This window comes from Phyllostomus hastatus, unplaced genomic scaffold (assembly GCF_019186645.2).
Source record: "Phyllostomus hastatus isolate PE091 unplaced genomic scaffold, TTU_PhHast_1.1 phas_contig_38, whole genome shotgun sequence".
NCBI classification, from domain to species: Eukaryota; Metazoa; Chordata; class Mammalia; order Chiroptera; family Phyllostomidae; genus Phyllostomus; species Phyllostomus hastatus.
This window is the reverse complement of record NW_025333869.1, coordinates 2,718,735-2,736,288: the sequence shown is the minus strand read 5'-3', so window position 1 is coordinate 2,736,288 and position 17,554 is coordinate 2,718,735. Positions and strand designations below refer to the sequence as shown.

The following is a 17,554-nucleotide window of genomic DNA, read 5'->3' as shown; positions in this document are numbered from 1 at the left end:
TAATCATGCTATTGTTCCAGGCAAGAGGAGACAAAAGGAATAAAATCCAAATTTAACAGAGTTGGACCTGTTACAGAGGATTTCTCAGAGAGCCAGCTTCAACTGACTTCCAGCTGCCAGCTCCAAAATCAAAGTCCCTTGTTGCTAGGTTATGCTGCTACGGAACCAAGGCTCTGGTGTTGTCTCATAGGCTGCCTACTTTGGGGATTAGGACTCCAGGGCTGGTGCACAGTTGAGAGCCACAACCACCCAAAGAATCACCTTGGCTAGGGCAGGAGTAAGTGTTTCAGTATCTTCAGAGAGCTGTCCAGCAAAGTGTTCCTTGCTCAGCCAGAAACCCTCCAACAGTCTTTATAACTATCAGTATGTAGCCTAAAGATCCCCTTGCCATAGTTACTTCTCTACCTGGTCTTGTGAATAAGCCCCTAACTGGGCCCCTCAGCACCGGAGCCACTGGGTGCTTATCCACAACAAAGGAGCAGGTGGTGATGTCCTAACATAACTTTACTTCTGAAAACAACCTTTTTAAATCTTTGCCATAAACAAATGGATTAAAACAACTTCCTTTAAGCAATAAACAGATGAATTTGAAATCATATCAGACAAGTATACAACACTCCAGCTATACAAACTTTCATTTTTTAAAGAATAGGAAAAAAGGCATTTTAAAACTTTATACTTGCACTTGGAAGTAAACAAAACGGATTAGGTTATTTATGCAGGAATCTAAAAGTCACTGTGGATTTAGCCACCACCCTCAATTTGGCTACTTAGAGGTGATGAGTTTATACAGGACCAAGAGGATTTGACTACAAATAAATTACTTCTGGACATAAAGAAAATTGTGCTGAAAATTTTATACCATCATGCACCCCTGGTATATAAAGAAATGTAAATAATTGTGAATATTCCAGAGAAAATGGGTAGTATTCAATCAGATTGCCTTGGGTGAAATCAGTAACATTATAAGGAAGGAAAAAAAAGTTTTTGAGGAGTTCTTTAGCATTACTTACTAATGTTTGTGTAATTTGATATTAAAGTTATGAATTTAATGAGGTGTTAGGCAATTAGGAACTTCTCTGTAGACATTCTAGATAGAAAAGAATACATATAGTGAACCAGGGTGGAACATAAAAGCTCAGTTTTACTGTGATTCATTGTCCTCAGGTCAACCAGGAATGTGAGGAATTTGATATTCCTGTGGAGATGAAAAAAACCCCATACAACAACAATAAAAACAAAAAGCAAAGCTAACAAAAGTCCTTTTTATTTCAGTAAATAGAATTGGAAAGGGAAATAGGGATGTGTCAGAGAGAGAGAGAGAGAGAGAGAGAATATGGATAAATTTTAGCAAACTTTAGAGAATACAAAATTTAAGGTTAAAGGAGAATGGATTTCTAAGATAAGTTAATGGAAAATTTGAGAAGTCCTGAAGAAGAGTGGAGCTAGTTGGCTACAGAACTGATGATGAATCAGATTCAGAGATCAACACACTGGAGTTTGAATCTTAACTCTGCCACTTAGTAGTGATATATGCTGGAGGGCTTCTCTAAATTGTGGTTTCCTCTTGAAAAATGGTATAATAATAATAATACCTGCCTCATAGTGTTGCTGTTGGGGGTAAAGTACCCAGCATAACATGCTTAGAACATTCAAGTTTACTTTGCCAAGTAAGAATATTAAAACTTCTGCATAAAGACAATGTCATTTCCCACCTTTCACTGCATACCAGATGTGACATGGCCTGGGCTGGCACTGAGGCTAGTGCTTGAAATTTTCTTGTTCAATTGCCTTGTTTACAAGATGAGGAACACTAGAAGTGTGATGGGAATAAAATAGAAAGTCTTTTCATTTTCCAAGCACATGTTTGCTTAACAGCAAAATTTGGTTATATAAAAATTAAGCCAAATTCTGGTTTTCTGGATATTTTAGATAGTATAGTAATACATTCTAGATGTTCATTAGTTTTAGATATTCAGATTTATTTTCTCTATATTATGGTTTAATAAGTTATAGGTGGCTTATTCCTAACTTTTACATATTTCTACCAAAATCATTAACTTAAATTTTTAAAAATCTTTTAAAAATAAGTTTTAGACTTACAGAAAAGTTATAAAAAATAATAACAGATGGTACAGAGAATTCCCAAAGGCTCTTCATGCACAATCCTCAAATATTAACATTTTGCTACATTAATTTTCTCCTCTGAATAAATCATCATTTTTCATAATCTTTTAAGATAATTGCAGACATGTTGCTCATCTACCCCTAAACATTTTAGTGTGATTTTATTTAAAAATAATATATCTACTTACACAATTATAGGAAAATTATCATGTGCAAGAAATTACCATTGATACAATCTGTTATATAATCTTTTGACCTAATTCATGTTTGTCCAATATTCTATTAAAATTAAAAATCTGGTCAAGAAATCAGTCTAGAATTACATGTTGCATTTGGTTGTCATGTTTTTTAATCTTTCTGTATCTGAAATTTAAGTTATTTCTTTGCCCTTTATTACCTTGGCATTTTTTCAAGAGTACATGGAGTTTCAAGAGTTTCAAGAGAAGATTTTTGTAAAATGTTCCTGAATTTTGCCCTGGCTGGCGTAGCTCAGTGGATTGAGTGCGGGCTGCGAACCAAAGCACCGCCGGTTTGATTCCCAGTCAGGGCACATGTCTGGGTTGCAGGCCATGACCCCCAGCAACCGCACACTGATGTTTCTCTCTCTCTCTCTCTCTTTCTCTCTCCCTCTCTCTCTCCCCCTTCCCTCTCTAAAAATAAGTAAATAAAATCTTTTAAAAAAAAAGTTCCTGAATTTGGGTTTATTTGATGTTCTATCAAGATTACATTCAGATTATACATTTTTGGCAGGCATGCCACAGGAATGAGGTTATGTTCCTCTCAGTCCATCATAGAAATTTACTTTAATAAGTTTGAGTCCTAGGATTGAAGGAAGTGTTGTCTTTGGTATTATTTATTCTGGCTTTAAAAATGATTGTAAAATTAAAGAAAAAAAGTAATGCTAGCATTAAGAGCTATTGTAAGTTTTTTTAGAGTTAGAAGATGTCATAAAATTAATTACCTCTGATATTCTAGTGAGGAAAGTTTAGGAAAAGTTCAAATTTGTCATATATTCCTCTTTGCCTACTATTCTTGCAAAGTTTTCTCTTCCCAGACAGGCACATAAGCCCCCAGTGAATGTTTGCATCTGGTCAGATAGATGAGCCTGTTGTATGAATTTCAAAGGGAAAACAACTCTTGCTGTGCACTAAATATTTTTTCCCATATTAAAAGTCCCATACAAACTAATTTTGAAATATCTCTAGAGCCCCCAAACCTCCTGGAGTGCTCGCCATCATTTGAGCTTTTGAAAGCACTTATGATATACTTTTCCTTAAACTGTGCTTAGGTAGCATGACCTTAGTTTTTAAGGAATTATTGCTTTTCTTATACACAAACAAACTTTGGCAATCTGTACTTTGGTTAATTTTGCTGTGTTTGCATTTTCTTCCCTTATCTAGCCAATCAAAAATCCCCCAACAGGGAAAAAATATGTCAGATGCCCTTGTAATTGTCTCCTCATTTGTAAGGACACATCTCGGCGAATAGGCTGTCCGAGACCCAACTGGTAAGAGATGAAGACTCCATTCATTCATTTCATTCAAAAAGTATTTATTAAAGGCTCATATGTGCCAGGAATTATTCTAAACAGAGTCTTTGTCCTCATAGTAATTATAGAATCTAGATTATTTTTCTTTGGTAAAGGAATTACATGCTTAGTTTGAAATTAATGTCATAGGTATTTGTAAGATATAATATTCCTGAATGAGCAAGAGAAGTTTTCTTGGTATTATATACATAGTTAATGTACTATAATAAGTCAATTAGTTATTAAACATATTTTAAAGCAACTAGGTTGCCTTTGACATAGTTTGTCTTAACTTAGAAGTGTTTTCTGTTTTAATCATCATTGTGTATCTGCCATGTGCTGCACTAATTTTTAATGAGCATAATCTGTACAATTAATTCTGGAGTTATTTGCCCATGCCAAATGCCACCATTGATCTCCCCAGATTGTAGAATACCAAGACCCTTTTTTTCCCTGTGGTTTCTGGCTTTTGGACCAGTTCATAAATCATTTGCAACCCTGCCTGAGAGAAAAGGAGCTCTTCTACTTTCCTTTCTGTCCTACTGTGACTAAGTAGACATCAAGGAATACCAGCCTGCTCCAGGAAATGTGGCTGTGACTCAGCATATTGATACCTTCATGGCACACACTATTGGTTGATGTAGAATATTTTATTTTATTGAGTCTTCTACCAAATTCAAGTTGTCTTCCTAGATAGGGAATAAGAACTATTTTCTGATTTGAACTTATAGGAACTTACAAATGGCAGTTAAATGATTCTTAAATTGTTGCTTTTTGTTTTTGTTTTTTAATATTGACTATTGCTACTTTCTGTGATTTGGGCTCCAAAGCCAAATACTTAATTCACCTAATTTTTAAAACAATTTCTATAACCTATTTCCAATGCTATATTCTGTGGTTTGGGCCATACATCATAGGTTTTTCCTACCCCATTTGTGGGATAATGAAGTTGTTTCCTTTCTCTTCCCACAGTAGACGCATAATTAACCTTGGCCCAGTAATGCTTATTTCTGAAGAACAACCAGCTCAACCTGCATTGCCAATCCAACCAGAAGGTACAAGGGTTGTGTGTGGACACTGTGGAAACACATTCCTGGTAAGTAATCAGACATTTGTTACAGTGACATCAATCTGTAAGTGTTGAAAATGGTGTTATAGTTTTGTCCAGTGTAAATTGATTAAAAGATTAAAGTGGGGCCTTTTTAAGAAAGATAGTAAATCAGACATACAACTAGAATATTCAGTATATTCTGTGAATTAGACAAAAGGTGCATCCTCTGCTTGGTTCACTTGCAAAAAGGGGCCTCTCTGGGTACGCTAAAGGAGAGAAACAGCACTAGTTCCTGTTGGCCTGACCAGTACCAGAATCCCGCCCCACCCTAACCTCCGCAGTGGAGCACAAAGTGCGGGTTTATAGATTCAGGAAAAAACTCTTCCTATAATTTATCAAAATTTTTCTTATTTAGAAAATAAACTTGAAATATAGGGAATTAACTCTGGTATTTGTAGTTAGACAAACTACTGGGTAAAAATTTAGAAGGTATATAATTTGATATGAGCAAAATTTAAGTACTTATTTTACTGCTTTTACACTTAACCCTAAGTTTGATTTTTAAAAGTTAATTTCATAATGCCTTACCCTTTCAGGTAGGGTAAATATAGGCTTCCTTTTGTTATTCAGCCTTTATAGGAGACAAAAAATTCCCTAAGAAAATTCAAGAAACCTACATAAGGTCAGGCATGGGCAGAGCTTAGGAGATTGAAATTTCCATATAAACAAAACTTGTCCCTAAGGGCTGAATGAGCTTAAGAAAGTATAGATGATTTGCTTTTTTTTTCTTCCAACTTTTATTTTAGTAATTTGTGCACATAATTTCAAATGTCAAATAGGACTATAAAGATTTATTGGAAAATCTTGGTCATCTCTTTATCTAACTCATCCCCAAATATCGTCCCACAGAAGCTTTCATCTCTTTCAGCTTCTCTGCTGATGTTTACTTCCATATGTTTAAATTATTTGCTTATCCTTTTTCTTTTCGATTAAACAATTTTAGATATTACTTATTACCTTGTAAAATGCTGATTGAGGATTTAGCACTCATCACACCCCTGCCCCGCTCATATTTTTTCTCATTCCATACTCCCAGTAGAACTATAATATTTTATTCAAGTAAACTTAGTGTTTGCATTTCTTATAATTAAGTAATCTATGCTCACAGCTGAGTCAAGTAATGTACTTTATTTCTCTCATTTATGGCTTTAAAATTTTCTTGAATTTGTTAATAATTTCCCCTACCCCCCTGGCTGGCGTAGCTCAGTGGATTGAGCACCGGCTGCGAACCAAAGTGTCGCAGGTTCATTTCCCAGTCAGAGTAAATGACTGGGTTGCAGGCCATGACCCCCAGCAACTACACTTTGATATTACTCTCTCTCTCTCTTTCTATCTCCCTCCCTTCCCTCTCTAAAAACTAACTAACTAACTAACTAAATAAATAATTATTTATTTATTTAATAAAAAAATAATTTTCCCTCCCCTCTTGAATTTAATTTTGTCTGTACAAATAATTAATTATTCATTTTCTTTCACAGTGGTATAAAATTTCTATCAGTATAGTCAAGGAATCTATTATTTCAGCTTCCTGCCTCACAGTTGTCACCCTTGAACTTCCCTTCATATTATTCTTGGAATTCCTTGTACCTTTTCCCTTGTGGGATCCCTGGGAAATAAACTTGAGGGAGTTTATTCCCTCAAGTGGTGCATATCTTCTCTTAGCTTTCTGAGAAAAGATGCAGGAAAATAAATTTGAATGCTTTTACTTCTTAAACAGTTTTAATGTAACCACACATTCACTTTATAATTTGTTCAGATTTAGAATTATAGATTGACCATTGTTTCCTCTCAAACATTTTAAGGATTTGCTCTGCTGTTGAGAAATTCAACTGCTGGGACCCTTTTTCTTCTTTATAGTCCTCTTTCCTCCTTTATTTTGTCCATAGCTCTGAAATTAGTCAATGTGCCTTGGGGGATATGTGTGCAAACTCACTGAATTGCCAGTGGCTCCTCCTAGTTCACTCATTTGCTTTGTTCCCTTTTTCTGGGACTCTATGATAAATCAACTCCACTGACTGACTGACTCTCTCTCTCTCTCAACACTTTATTTTCCCTTTTGGCTTCTTCTTTTACTACTCATCTAAATTATTTTTTAACTTCTATGAGTTTCCTTGTGTTGTCTGATTAATTTTTCCTTTTTCTAAAGAGCATTATCTTCTTTATAACATCTTTTTGCAGCTATTATATTTTTTCTGAGATTTGTTCTTTTTTATGCCTTGTCTCTGTTTTCTACCCACTTTTCTATCTGTTTTCCTTTGGTGATAGAGACTTTACTGAAAAGTTTATTTATTGGAGGGCAAATCTCTGACTGGCATCTCTAAGCATGCAGCAGGAGTTAAACTATTTCTTCATCTTCTTTACCCTACCTCTCTCAGCTCTCCCCCTACTCTCCACCTTCTCCTTTTGTGAAGAATTGTCAACTACTACTATCAATAAGTCATTTTTCTTTTAGGTTAAGTTTCTATGGGATGTTCCATATCTCAGATTTCTTGTGAGGGATATGCTTGGAAGATACTTTCTAGGAGATAAGAAAGGTAATAGGATGAAAGTCTCATGCACTGTTCAAACTGTAGACTTTCTCTTGGTTCCTGTTTTTAGAATGCTGTCTTATTCTTGTCCTCTGCTGTGCCTAATGTTGTTTAGGTCACAAACCTCTAGTCCATTTCCTTTCAGAATGAACCATTCTTCTCTTGCATGTTTTGGGGGAGGAAAGGATCCTGATATTGTGATATGGAAGGAAGTACAAGCAATACTCTTGTTTTTACCACTACCCCTAAATTCCACCTTTGAGAGAAAGCACCTGCTAGCTCCAACACCTGAGCTGTCTCCTATTCTTCATGTGAACCAGCCTGCTTTTCTCTAATAGGACCTCTGCAGGTGGTCAGGCACCCTTTCACAAAGTTAGATGCCATGTGTACATCAGCTTTCCACTGTCTGAAAATCTGAGGCATTTCTCTTCTGATTCTCTTTGTCCTTATTGTATTATACATTTTAAAATCCATTTACTATCACTTTACTCAGGTTTGGGCAAGGAAACAGAAATGTATACATTTGTCCAACCTACTACATTTAGCCAGAATTTCTAGTATTTTTCTGATTTAAGAGAACAAAATAAATCCTTTCATTTATGTTCACTGATTAAATAAGCAACAAGTACACAGATTGGAGGATATATACTTGGTGAGGGTCTTTAACACATTTTTAAAAAAATATTATCTATTGATTTAATATAGAATAATACACTGCATGTATTGATACATTTATTATTTTAACTAACTAAAATATCTTTTTCTTTCTTATGTATAAGCAAATTATATTTTGAAATTCTATTTTGAAATCTTCAAAATTGATTTTTTCCACTTACTTTAATGAGCACCCCTCCATTATTACCTTACATTTTGCCTAGTTATATTGTATATTCCAAATCCTTGCCACAGATAATCTTTGTAGTCACATTATAAGTCAGCTGACTGTATTTGTTCAAAAATACATATTGAGTGAATTTCAGGGATGGGGCTAAGTTATTATCTAACTAACTGTGCTGTGCTTTTATTATCTAAAAAAAAAGTGCTGTGGAGAGAGGAAGGTACCGTCTCTGCCCTCATGGGTTTTTCTAATCTAATAGGAAGAGAAAGACAATTAAAACAAGAATTATATGAAATACAGTGTTCTTAGTGCACACATAGAAGTGCCTAGCCTAGAGGAAGTGACATTATCCTAAGAGCAGTAGAATGCTATATATGGCTTTATAATTAATTCTGCATATATGGATTCTGTGCACAGAATGGATTGCATGGGGGCAAGCCTGAGGAAGCACAATAGTACATGTTTGGCTTTTGTCATTCAGAAAAGTGATGATCATGGTCGGGAATAGCATAAGAATTTGAGAGGGAGAATTGATCATACGTACTAATAATAGGGTAGATAGATAGATAAGGGAATAAAGAATAAAGACAACTATTTTAAAAGTTTGTATTTAATTTTTAAAATAATCTGGTAGTGAATTTTAGAGAATGATCCAAATTGAGAAGTTAGATAGATATGTTTGTGATATGATTTTTATTGCTTAAAGAAGTTTATACATTTAGATATTTTCCTTCCAGGAGAAAATCACTAAAGTAATATGCAAGCCAAAGACTAATTTCTAAAACTGGTACTTTCTTACTTAATAATCATTGCAGGCAACTGAATCATATTAGCATATTGACACAGTTTTTATGATTAGAAACTGTAATTTTTTTTAGCAGGAAAGGGTGTTTTGGATTAATATATGGTATTTGAAGTTGATTTCAAAATTCCTAGAAAACAAAGTGTTTAGTGATTAAGATAATGCAGTATATATCTATAGGATGACTGTTACCCTTGAGAGTTTGAGATAAATGAGAAATGCTCAGTGTATGAAGAACAAACTAGCTGCAAATTTCTCAATTCTGAGCTGAGAACTTTGCCTTATTTTTATATTTATGCTAATCATAAATGTTCATATCCTTTGTAGTATGTTCTTTCCCCTTAAAGCATTTAACTGTTAGGATCATTCATTTGCTTATTCTCTACCTTGTTTTCCCCTTGACTTACAAAGCCCAGAAAGAATTGAGACAAGTCACAGAGTTCAATAGCATTGAAAATAAAATATCAAAAAATCAGGGAGAGTGAAAACAAGGGCAGAATAAAATGCATAAGAATATAAGTATGCATAATATTTCATACCGGACAGTTGTTAAAATGAGACTAAATTTTAGTTGTGAGTCTTCTAAAGTCAATGAAAGGAAGAAAACACAGTTTATTACAAGGAGAATATGCTTTTAAAAAGTCACGTAAGAGAACCTTTATTGGAAAACTGCAACTCAAAAGAGAATTATTCCCATGGATTAAAATAAAAGAGCAATACAATGAGCAATCAGATCCTCAACAACATTTTTTATTACATCAATGTTATAAAACGAATGTTAAATTTAGTAGGAATGCACACTATTCATACTGTTTATTTCACAGCCTGGCTAGAATCAGGGATAATGTTTAGAAAAGCTAAATTTGTGTTTTCCAGAGTACATTCAATAGAATACTCATTTTCTAGAATAATAATAGGTATTATGTGAGTAAAGAGTTCCATGGTCACTGGGATTTGTGTGAATAAAAAAATTACACACAAAAAATTTTACGGCAAAATTCTTTGTCACTTTTAGCATGTGTCATTGCTAATATCCTGGAAGTGGATTTAATATGGTATGTAAAAACATTTTTTAAGCTCTAAAATATTTTGTGGGGATCATTGAGCCATATTGTTTTGAAGGACATTGCTTAGAATATTTTGCAGAAGAATAAAGGGAATATATAGCCTTCAGCTAGTCCTGCATGAATATAAGGAAACTTCTTAAGACATCTGAACAGTAGAGAGTTGAATTACTTAGAATTGAAAAATTATGAAAAGAGAAATGAGTGACATGAAATCCTAAACAAAATTAATTTTAATAAAAGAAAAGTTGTTTTCTTTTAGTTCTGTTATGATAAAACTGTTAATGTGCTTAAAGGAATTCTAAAACTATAAAGGAAATATAAACTTTACAAGAAAGCATATACAAAAGTAAAGAAGATAGAAGGTGAGAAAAGCATTTTAAAATTTTTTTTTTTTTTGTGGTAAAGATTTACTTTAAATTTATACTGTACATTCTTTTAACCAGTGAACTTGCTACCGGTAATCCATTTCAAGTATCTGCATAACACTCCTGTGAGGAAGGTAGCCTGTTCTAGTACCTATATGTACAGGGAAGGAAACTGAAAGAGAAGATTGCATCACAGGACTGTGTTTTGTTACATAGACTAAGCAAGGACAGAACAGGAAGTAACTTTCTAACCTGAGTTATACATGTATCCAATATGTTTAGTTTATTTATTTTGTGGATTTCCCACATTAATAGGATAAAGGCTGCATTTTAGTAATAAATCTAACTGTTCATGTATTTAAAAGGCTAGTTCTCAAGATTTAAAGTAAAAAAACTTTGAAGATACATGAAATAAGTTTTTATACTCTAGGAGTAAACTAAGACATAAATCTGAAAGAAATGACCCTAAATATAGCAGTACATTCAGTTTTCTTTGTAAAGCAAACCCAGTTGCGTCAGAACCTTGGAAAAATCATGGGAACTGTTTCAGATGGGAATTCCAAAGTTTATTTTAAGACAAGAAGGAGAAGTGTCAGAGGGAAAAGATCATACAGCCATGAGAAGATGATTGTTTTTCTGTGATCCATAATGACATTTGAACTAAAAGAAACATCTTATCAGATTGGATGATTTTTAGTTGCTTTTCTTTTCAATCCCTTTCTTTGTTTATTTTACAGTGGATGGAACTGCGGTTCAACACTCTGGCAAAATGCCCACACTGCAAAAATATGTAAGTTTTCTACCATTGGAAATGCTACTAGGCAATACTAGAGAACAGTTTAAAGATTCCAGAATTCTCATTTTGATTTAAGACATGCTATAAAATGAATGGATGCTTAATATATTCATGCTTTTCAAAACAAAAAAAGAAATCTTTAAAACTCAATATAGATTTCATTTTGAAATTTAAATGATTAGACTTGATTATCATTCTTTGAAAGGAAGTCAATTTCTAAGAAATTACTAAAATTATCAGTATCCTAGTAAATGTTACTTATCAGTAACATTTTCAAATGTCCTGAGAGGTTATAATCTATTGAAAATAATAAAAAATTTATATTTAAAAAATAGGCTACCATTTAAGAGAAAAGGTAGTTGTTAGCTCTTCTCCTCTCCTACCTAAGATTATTATCTGATGGCAAAGCTTACATAATTATTTATCTACCTGAACTATTGAGTCTATTTCTTTTTATTTCTAAATTGTGTTCTTAAGGAAAATAAAAGACAATGTAACAATGGGGAAAATAGAAGATATTTTGATTAAAGACATTTTTATGGCAACTGTGTTGGAGGTCCCCAAGTCACCCCAAGATTCCATGAATTTCTAAGGGAACTATTAGGAATTAGTACTAAATGTTTGTACTCACAACTATGATTTATTAGTGTGAAAGGATACATAGCAAATGAGCTACAGAAAAAGGCAATGGGGCAAGGTCTAGAGGAAAGAGTAGCAAATTTCTGAGTTCTCTCCCAGTGGAGTCACACAGGGCCTCCTTAATTCCTCTAGCAACAAAGTGTTGCAACTCACATGAAATGTTATCTATGAGAAAGGCTCATTAGAGACTCAGTGTCCATGGTTTTTATTGGAGCTTGTACCATAGGCACCTACTGCATGGCATGAACCTGATTTCCAGAGACCCAAAAGGAAAGCAGGTGTTTAGCATTAACCATATTGTTTTCACTATTTAGGCATTTTAAGCTACTCTTTTTAGTTAGGGAATAGTGGAAACTTTCTAGAAATCTAAGTTTCTGGATGCCAGCCAAGGGCCAACCTAGCAAGCAGGTCTTTCTAAGGACTGCAGTCTCAGGACTGCTGAATTAACAATAGTCTGCCTGCACAACGTCTATTTAGATAATAAAATTTGAATTTAAAAATTATTATTCTCAACTTATATGTGTGTGTGAACTATAACTTAAGGAAATTAAACTGGAATGTTTTGACAATTCAGTTTTGGATATTGAAAATATTAGTTCTTAGTTTATTTTGTGTGAGCCTTAGTATGATATGATGTGGACACTGGCCCGCAGTGTCCGCAGTGTTATGGATGAGATGAGACAAATTCACATGGACTACAGAAATCCTGTGGAGAAAAAGGGATGGCATGGCCACTTTTTCAGTGAAAGAGAGGGCCAGCCCTGTCCCTTGCCTGGACAGGCTTTTATTGCTTTTCTGGGCGCATTACCTTGAGGATGGTCATTATTTACTATTCATAGGTTCACTTTAGGTGGTTACCTTTTACGGAAAACAAAGGAGATGATGCTGCTAATTACATCACAGAAGAAGGATATTTGCAAATGCAAAGAAAAAAAGTGGTTGAACTGGTTACACTCATCCTTGGGAGGTTTAGCATAGATTTTAGGAGGTTACTTTAAAGATATGCAGTGAATGTTTGCTGCCTCAATTCAGGGTGAGGGAGGTTTAGCAAAAAGCAAGTCTCAAAGCGGCCTGATTCCCCATGGGACAACCTGTCTGGGGGCATGGGTCCTGTGTGCCAGACCTCACTTTCCACTGGCCTTTCCAAGGGGGAATGGGGCTACATTTCCCATGCCAGGCAGAACAGTCTCCTATAATGATATAAATACCTTATCAATTTTGATAGCAGAGAAATCCTAAGAATGATTTCTAGGAAAAAATAATTAAAAACTGCCTGAGAAATAGAGAATATATAACTAAATATCTCCCTTTATTGCTACTCAAACTGATTCCAGCTAAATATAGCCCTGAGAGAATAACTCTTTGCAGCCTATTTCTAGCTTCAAAGGGATAGATATTTCTTTTTATTTATTTGTGAAATCTATCATTTGAATTCTTGTCTTTGTTGAATCAGTTAGAAGTGTGCATATGGAAAAACAAAATGAATAACTACAAGTAAGTATGCAGAAAATATATATACTATAGGGACACCCCCCCCACACCAGTATGTGAATGATCCATATTTCTGTGTATTATCTGTATTTTCACAAGAACAAAGAAAATTAAATTGTAGATATCTTCACTGAGAACATTAAATTGAATTGTAAATTCTGTAGAAAGTAAAAAAAGAAAAACAAAGACTTTTTGCGATTAGCAGTTTCTGTGCTAAGCACAGTGATAATTGCTTTTAGATGAAGACATACTACCTGTAATCCATCCCACGATCTAGGAATATAAGAGTTATTATCCTCATTTTACAGATGAGGAACTGTTAGAGTGGTTAAAGATTTAGCTGAAGTGATTTTGCTTGGTTAATTATTTTAGAACACTGGCAATATTTTGCAAATAATAAAGAAATATTGAATGCCTAGATATTCTGTGATTGGTTAAAACATCACAAGACGGTGTATTAATGTGAAGAAAAACTTTTATCAATTACTTAAGAAACAACTTATGTAGAAATTCACATGGACTAAATAAGCTTAAACAGTATTCTAGAGGAATGCTGATAGAATTGGAATCACATGCTAAACATGGGAGGCCTCAAGGCATTTATCTGAGCAGAGATGCTGTTATCACATGAACACTCAGAGCTGGTATCTGGATTTCTTTTTCCTTTGAATGTTTTTCTTCATAACAAAATGATGAATCATCTGTTGAAGTAATTTTCTGATACAGAATTTTATTTCTTTAAACACAAATAACAAATATCCTAAAATTATTTTTAAGCTATAAGAGTTACTGTTACAGAACAAAGGTGGGGATCCTGGGATCATATACTATTACCCGTAAGGAACCCCGCAGGTTTGTTATGTCCGCTGCCAGAGGAAAGACATCTCTCAATGCCAGAGATTTGTGAAAAGGAAAGGAAATGTTTATTTAATGCTGTACAGACTTAAAGTAGTGACCTAATGTCTTCATCAAAATCCCCAAATCCCTTAAAACACCCACAAACACACACAGTCCTTCCTTCCCCCTTTGCCAGTCCGGGGTACCATATCTCAGGAAAAGAAATAGAAGTCCGTGGCTCAGGCAGCCCCTGGTTCTTCCCAGTAATCTGTCTCAACTGGTAGGCCTCCCTCGGTTCCCGGCATCATCAGCTGTGTCGCCAGGATCTCTGCTAAAGCCGGGTGGTGGTTCCCCCTTCTAAAGCTACAGGAGTCCCCACTCTGGCAAAGCCACGTGGCTCTCCTTTCTATTGCCCCAGCCATGTGGTCCTTCCTGCACAAGGGCCGTGGGAGTCCCCACTCTGCCAAAACTGTGTGGTTCTCTCTTCATTGGCTGTGAGGAGGGGGATTGCCACTCTGCCAAAGCCAAATGGCAATTCTCTGCTAAAGCTGCATGGTGATTCTCTCTCACAGGGCTGTGAGAGTCTCCACTCTGCTAAAGACTGAGTGGTTCTCTCCTCAATGGCTGCCATGTCTGGGTTTAAATGTCCATGCCAATCTTCCTCTGCAGCCCCATTTCCAACTCCTCCCACCATTGGCTACACTTGCCAGCACTCCCACATCTTTCCAGCTTTACTGGGCTGCCATCGTGAGTCTGGGCAGGTGTGGCCCCATGTCATGGAGCCAATCTTCTCCAAGCTCCCATGCAGGCACTGTAATTCAGGGGACCTGCCCCCCAGTTACGTCTTGGTGGGGAAGTTACTTCCATTCCCCTGGCTCAGAGCATGGCCCCAGCTATTTAACATATCTGTGCAACTAGTTAAAGGTTATAGATATGTTAAATGACCACCTCAGAGGTTAGCTGCAAAGCTTTTGCTATGCAAAACAGCTCTCAGTGGCCCTGTTCCACTTGTCCCTTCCCCCAACTCACACCTGTGGGGGGGTGAAAACATCTTAATATTTCCTGGACACCCTGAGTTCTGGACCCCATTCCAAATCCCTATTAGGGGTCCCCCCTCTTGGCTGCACCCTGTTACATTACTAAATCATTACTGTGAAACTATCAAAAGACATGTAGGGAAAGCTTCCCTCAGGGGCCCTGAGACCATGAAGTCCTTTTTCATATCACTGTTACTTACTCATACAATCACGGCTTAGTTGTAGCTGATGGTGAGGTTCATTTTCAACTGGGCACCTGTGGCTACTGCTGGCCAGGAGATGAAGTCCTAGAATTCTGAAATACAAGCTAGGTTGCATTTCTATGCAAGTGTACTAACAGGCCTAAGACTATAGAGATGGTGATGATAATGATCATTAAATATGATTTCTGTATATTACTAATATACTTCTTTGTGGATTACCTCCTACCATTTTAAACAACAGACTCTCTTTTATTTTGCTATTTAATGCTTTCTTTTATATTATTCATGAATTCAACAAACAGTCCTGTGCTAGGTACTGTGCTCAAAATAAAAGATATAACTTGCCTTCAGGGGATTTCATCTTGTGGGTATAAAAAAAGAGAGTAAACAATCACAGCCAAGTCTTAAGTGTTTGCTAGATTGGCTGTCTTCATCCCTTGAAATTCAAATCCATCCATCTGCTTTTCAAACCACCAATCTTGGATTAACATGGCCATGACTTCTTCCTTCTTTCACCCCAAGATAACTGAGAGCTGAGGAAATTCTATATTGATTAGCTCATTACACGCATATAGCTTTACACTTAGCTAAACCCTTGCTTAGTATTCCTTTTTCAAGTGTTCTTGATTAACTCCCACCCCTAGCCCTCAAGTAAGTCATCTTCAGATAGTTACTGTTCCTCTGAAATGTCCATCCCTTGTACCCACTACTCGTTTTCTCAGCAAAGGAATTGCCTCATTTCTCTCTGAGATGACTGAGACTCTCTGTGAACTCCCTGTCCTCTCATGTCTGTCCTACTTAGAAACTTATCTGTATTTTTGCTCACTTAATTTTTTATTCTCAGAACAAAGCAGATCTCTTCCTTTCATGTGATCTTGGCACCCCATTCTCTCTGGAGTAAAATGCAGTTAGCCACGAGGCCACTGAACTTGTTCTCACAAAATTCACATCCCAACTGCAAGTACTAATAGATCTGCTCAGTCTTCATCCTGCTTGTTTTTTCTGTAGTGATTGGTTCTGTTGATTATCCTGTTTGTTTTTTTAACATTTATTTTCTTAGTTTCCAGATACCATTTTCTCCTATTTTTCTCTCACTTCTTAGAGCATTGCTTTGCTGACTTCACCTTTGTTGACTTCACTTTCTCTGCCAAGTTGTCAAATATTTTTATTCTCCAAGGTTGTTACTTGACCACATTACATCTGGGCTTTTTCATAGGTTCCCCTGTTATTTGCATGTCAGTAAACCCAACCAATATGCCTTTAAATCACTCCTGCTCATTCTTCAGAGTTTCAAATATAACTATACAATCTATATTCACTATTTTACCTATTGTTGTTTCAACCCTTGTGTCCATACCCCTCTCAAACACATCATATCCAGCTTCTTTAACCCCATTCTGAAATTGATGATTATATTAATGTATTGAGGAATTTATTACATTAATGAATGTTGTCCCATCTACCCAGCTGACCAAGCTAGAAGCTCTAAGTGCATCTATATTCCCCATCTAAATGGAAACAAATCTCATCAATTCTGTTCGGCATTTTAATTCTGTTCTCTTCGTCTCACTGTTCATGCATTCAAGATCTCTACAAGACAACCACAGAAGCTTTCTCATGTATCTTCTAGCCTTTAGGCTTACAGTTTTATATCCATTTACTAGAGTGATGGTCCTCAAATGCAAATATGAATTTTAAATGCTCTGGCTTTAGATCTCTCAGTAGCTTCCAGATTCATAGCTATGGTGTACAGTTGTGTAGATTAAATGTGGTGGATACCGGCCAGCAGTATCCATCTTTGCTGCGGATGCTTGTCGAAACATGAGAAAAACATACACAGAGACAACCAGGTCCTGTGGGGAAATAGGGACAGAAGGTCCACTCTCTCCAGTGGAGAGCACCACGGCCACTCTCTCTAGTGGAGAGTACCAAGTCTCCATTCCCAAGCAGATTTTTATTAAGAATCCAGACAGTTTATGGATTCACAGTCTGGCAGAAAAGATCAAAAGAAGTAGGTGACTTACAAAGGTGCAGACAGAACCCCCGCTGTGATTCTGGGCAGAGATTGGAGTTTTAACATATTGCTTAAAGGGCTAGTTTTGGTTTCCTGTCTGTGCCTTCAGATTCTAATCTAATAACATCCTCCAGCAAACAGATCTCACAGGATCTTGCATATTCTATGTCC

At 35.8% G+C, this 17,554-nt stretch overlaps 1 protein-coding gene across 2 annotated transcripts in view; it reads left to right on the top strand.

Moving 5' to 3' along the window:
* Positions 1–17,554, top strand: part of PIP4P2 (phosphatidylinositol-4,5-bisphosphate 4-phosphatase 2) — a 42,372-nt gene that overhangs the window by 18,545 nt on the left and 6,273 nt on the right. For both annotated transcript variants that reach the window (XM_045842137.1, XM_045842136.1), the window contains exons 3-5: positions 3,528–3,634; positions 4,628–4,751; positions 11,104–11,156. In XM_045842137.1, coding sequence (XP_045698093.1) covers positions 3,528–3,634; positions 4,628–4,751; positions 11,104–11,156 — 284 coding nt within the window. The remainder of the gene's footprint in view (positions 1–3,527; positions 3,635–4,627; positions 4,752–11,103; positions 11,157–17,554) is intronic.